Here is a 4,936-nt window from a genome sequence, read left to right as displayed (position 1 = left end):
CTAGCCCAGTTGGCTAAAAAATTATTGGAGGAGGCACAAAATTGGGAATTGGACTTGATTGGGGCAAAGGAAGGGAATAAGGGATGTCCTGATCTATATGAATTGGCTCTTGATGCGTTTAATCAGGACTCCCTTCTGGCAGGGGCAATGGTGAGTTAAGGAGAGTAAGGTTGAGGGTTGAGGGTTGCGTTTCTAAATCCGGAAGTCTATGCTCAGCTTCATCTTCTCCATGCTCTGAAGCTTCATTGCTGTGTTCAACAATCAGGACGCGTTTTATTTTGAGGGTACGTTTTGATGATCAAGGCTTGGATGCCATTTCCTTGGCAGGTAAGGCAAGTTTAGGTTTGGGTTTTGGTTTAGGGGTTTTAGGTTTAGGTTGAGGGATTTTAGGTTTAGGTTGAGGGGTCTTGGACAGAGGGGTAATGATGGCTTTGGAGGCTTTGGAAGGGAGTTTCATGGGGGCTGAGGAAGGTTTCGAAACGGATGGCCGCTGGGAGGAGGTAGCTCCGTCGTGTGTGGGTTTCGTTTAGGCAAGGGTTTTGGCTATCTGAAGTAGACGACATAGTGGCTGGAGAAGCTCGAGCAATGGAAGCGAGGGAGACGGAGGGTTTGGTTTTCCTGTTTTCTCTTTTTGTTTTAGAGGGTTCGAGAGCGAAATGAAGAAGAAGAAGAGGAAGAACTTAAATCGTTGGGCCTTTTTATAGGAAGAGAGATGGTAGTGGCTGACATCAGGCGGCGCCTGACGTCTGTATTAAATGTGAAGTTGAAGGGTCGTCTTGGTTATCTAAATACTCGAGTGTTTTTTTTGTTCTCGAGACGCGTCCCTTCAACTGGGCCATGCATTAGACTTGCATCTAACGCATCCATTGTTCCAAGTTCAATCATACACAACTTTTTAAAGAAAAACAAACAAGTTTCCAAATTTTATAAAAGCAAAAACAAAGACAATCAATCTAAAAACATCCAAACAACTAAATCAACAAATTCAAACGCATCATAAAATACAAAATGCAAAAAAACAAGGGTGGGTGAAGCGTCCCTAGAATATATGGCGTTGCAAACGCGGGAACACTTCGATGCAGGCCTCAACTGCCTTCACGTAGTGCTAGAGATGACTTCTGGCGTTCCAATCCATCTTCAAAGTAAGGCTTTACTCTTTTGCCGTTTACCTTGAATGCGTTGGTGCCATCTTCTCGTGTTATTTCTACAACTTCATATGGGTAGGTTGCTTTAATGATAAAAGGTCCTGACCACCTGGATTTTAGCTTTCCTGGAAACAAATGCAGATGTGAATTGAACAATAAAACTTTTTGGCCAAAAACAAGTTCTTTCTTACTGATGCGTTGATCATGCCAACACTTTGTCTTTTCCTTGTACAGCTTGTTGTTTTCGTACGCGTTCAATCGCCACTCCTCGAGCTCGTTGAGCTGAAGTTTGCATCGAACGCCCACAGCATCCAAGTTCATGTTCAACTTCTTAACTTCCCAAAACACCCTGTGCTCCAACTCTACAGGTAAATGACAGGCTTTTCCAAATACAAGAGAGTATGGAGACATACCTATAGGAGTTTGTTAAGAAGTCCTGTATGCCCAGAGCGCCTCATCCAGCCTCTGTGCCCAATCCTTCCGCGTTGATTGACGACTTTCTCCAAGGTGGACTTGATTTCTCGATTTGATACTTCCATTTGACCATTTGTTGGTGGGTTGTAGGCAGTTGCAATCTTGTGCCTAACATTATATTTTGCAAGTAATTTGGAAATGATGCCATTAATAAAGTGTGTACCTTCGTCGCTTATCAGGGCTCTCGGCGTTCCATAGCGTGTAAAGATATTCCTGGTAAGAAACTTAGATACAGTGGACGCATCATTCCTGGCACAGGCCACTGCTTCTACCCACTTAGATACATAATCTACTGCAAGCCGGATGTATTGTTGGCCACAGGACAGGGGAAAAGGTCCCATAAAATCTATGCCCTAAACATCAAACAACTCAACTTCGAGAATATTGTTCATGGGCATTGCATCCCTTGAAGAAATATTCCCGGTGCGTTGGCAGGGGTCACATTTTCAAACAAACTCTCTTGCATCTTTAAAGAGGGTGGGCCAAAAGTATCCGCTTTGAAGGACCTTCGCTGTGGTTCTTTGCCCACCGAAATGCCCTCCGTAAGGAGAGTCATGACACTTGGCTAAGATGCGTTGTGTCTCCTCCTCCGAAACGCATCGACGCAGTATGGAGTCAGGGCCTTGTTGGTTCATCCCAAAAATAAAACTTGCTGTTATGAATTAACCGTTTCTTCTACTGAGAGTTGAAGTTCCCAGGGAATTACTTGGTGGTTAAATAATTGACTATGTCCGCATACCAAGGTTCTCTGCCTTCAACTCTAAACAGGCTTTCATCAGGAAATGCGTCCTTGATTTCACTTTCTTGGGCTTGCATTTCTTGATTCTCTAGCCTGGACAGGTGGTCAGCCACCTGATTTTCTGTTCCCTTTCTGTCCTGGATATCGATATCAAACTTCTGTAGCAGCAGCACCCATCTTATCAACCTTGGCTTTGCGTTCATTTTGCTCATTAGGAATTTAATGGCTGAATGGTCAATGTATATGATGGCTGACGCACCAACTAGGTAAGATCAAAATTTTTCAATACCAAACACTACAGCCAACATTTCTTTTTCAGTGGTGGTATAATGTTCCTGAGAGTCATTTAGTGTTTTGGATGCGTAGGAGATGGGATGTATCAAGTTACACTTCTTTTGCCCTAACATTGTTCCTATAGCCACATCACCCACGTCGCACATAAGGATAAAGCGCTACGTCCAGTCCAGTGCTATCAGTACTGGAGCTATTGTCAATGCATACTTCAAAGTTTCAAATGCGTCAGTGCAGTCTTCATTAAAGTCATAGGGCCGGTTCGTCTCTAGTAATGCGCTCAGAGGTCGCGCAATCTTAGAGAATCCTCTAATGAACCGTCTATAGAAGCCAACATGCCCTAGAAAACTTCGTAAAGTTTTAACATTCGTTAGTGGTGGAAGTTTTGCTATGACATCTATTTTGGCTTCATCTACTTTCAAGCCAGCCTTAGATTCTTTGTGACCCAAGACAATTCCTTCAGTCACCATGAAGTGACATTTCTCCCAATTCAGCACCAAGTTTGTCTCCTCGTATCGAGCGAGGACGACCTCCAAATTATCTAGGCATGACTGGAATGAGTCTCCAAAGATTGAAAAATCGTCCATGAAGACTTCAACGGTCTTTTCTAGGAAGTCAGAGAAGATGGCCATCATACATTGTTGCAATGTTCCCGGTGCATTACACAACCCAAAGGGCATGTGTCTGAATGCAAATGTTCCAAAGGGACAAGTAAACGTAGTCTTCTCCTGATCTTCCAGATCTATTAGAATCTGGTTGTAACCAGAATAACCATCGAGAAAGTAATAAAATTCTTTACTTGAAAATCTGTCAAGCATTTGATCGATGAAAGAAAGAGGGAAGTGGTCTTTATTAGTTGCTGCGTTGAGCTTCCGGTAATCCATACAGATGCGCTAGCCCATGACAGTTCTCGAGGGTATGAGTTCATTATTATTATTGACTATCACGGTCGTTCCCTCTTTCTTGGGAACACATTGGACTAGACTTACCTAACTACTGTTGGATATTGGATAAATAACTTCCGCGTCCAACCATTTTAAAATCTCCTTCTTGACCACTTCTTTCATTATGGGGTTCAACCTTCTTTGAGGCTCGATTGACCTCAAATTCCCTTCTTCCAGCCTAATCTTGTGCATGCAATAAGATGGACTTATCCCACGGATATCCTTAAGCATCCAGCCTATTGCACGCTTGTGCTTTTTCAGCATCTGTAAGAGAGATTTCTCATTAGGCTCTGTAAGATTTGCGGAAATGATCACAAGTAAAGTGTTGTTGGTTCCAAGGAATGCATATTTCAAGTGTCTAGGTAACTGTTTCAACTCGAGTTCTAGTGGTTTTTCAAGTGATGGACGCATTGGTTTTGTCCGCCGCTCACTCAGTCTTGGCGGCTCCGATTCCTTCAAGCTCTCCTCCAATGCGAGGACCTCACATATATGAGTCTCTTCTTCAGGCAACTCAGTGGTAGGAACCGATCCAACCATCGTTGAAGGTTAAGGCAGCAATTTCTCAGACAATAGAGTAGGCAATGAGTAATGGCGGAAGAACAACCAAATCAGCAACTAGCTCATGTCACACAGAACCCGATCCTGATGGCGAGTAGCAGCACGAGTCCCATGAGGGAATACGCGTCCCTGTACTGTATGATTTCTCTCCAGGAATCATATACCCAACGCCGGATGGAACCCGGTTCGAAATGAAATCTATTATGCTCTAAATGCTCCAGAGTGTTGGACAATTTGGGGGTGGTCGTGGTGAAGATCCTCACGCCCATATGAAGCGTTTCCTAGAAACGTGTAATTCATTTGTGATTCCTGGAATACCCCATTGGCGATCAGGCTGTCCTTGTTTCCCTATTCTTTGCGTGATGACACAAAACAATGGGTGAGTTCACTAGAGCCTGGTGAAATCACTACCTGAGAGAAGTTGGTGGAAAAATTTATGCAAAAATACTTCCCACCTACCCACCAGCGAGGGAGCGTCGAGAGATTATGAACTTTAAACAAGAAGATACTAAGACCTTAAGCGCCGCATGGGAGCGTTTTAAGGGCCTGGTCAAAATTGCCCGAACTATGCACTGACTATTCAAATGGAGACGTTTTATAGAGGACGAATAGAGCATCACAGGTGGCAGCAGACGCAGCAGCGGCTGGTGGACTTATGGAAAAATCCTATACTAAGGCTAAAGAGATACTAGACCGCATTACTAACACAAATGGAATGGGTAGATGATACATATGATGGAAGAAATAACAAGAGAACGAGATCTCAAAATTTTAATTCTGTTGAT

The 4,936-nt window shown here is 43.5% G+C and overlaps 1 protein-coding gene across 1 annotated transcript; it reads right to left on the bottom strand.

The window, feature by feature from the left end:
• Window positions 1-1,085: 1,085 nt before the first annotated feature.
• On the bottom strand, window positions 1,086-1,556 carry LOC120072035. The gene has a single exon (XM_039024457.1). The coding sequence runs from the start codon at window positions 1,554-1,556 to the stop codon at window positions 1,086-1,088; it is 471 nt and encodes a 156-aa protein (XP_038880385.1).
• Window positions 1,557-4,936: the final 3,380 nt, after the last annotated feature.

This window comes from Benincasa hispida, chromosome 2, assembly GCF_009727055.1.
Source record: "Benincasa hispida cultivar B227 chromosome 2, ASM972705v1, whole genome shotgun sequence".
In the NCBI taxonomy this organism is placed as follows: domain Eukaryota; kingdom Viridiplantae; phylum Streptophyta; class Magnoliopsida; order Cucurbitales; family Cucurbitaceae; genus Benincasa; species Benincasa hispida.
The sequence above is the reverse complement of the archived record's forward strand: the minus strand, read 5'-3'. Positions and strand labels throughout refer to the sequence as shown.

What these genes read in the sequence shown, in the direction of transcription:
- LOC120072035 (XM_039024457.1), bottom strand. Translation starts at nt 1,556, where the DNA reads ATGTCTCCATACTCTCTTGTATTTGGAAAAGCCTGTCATTTACCTGTA.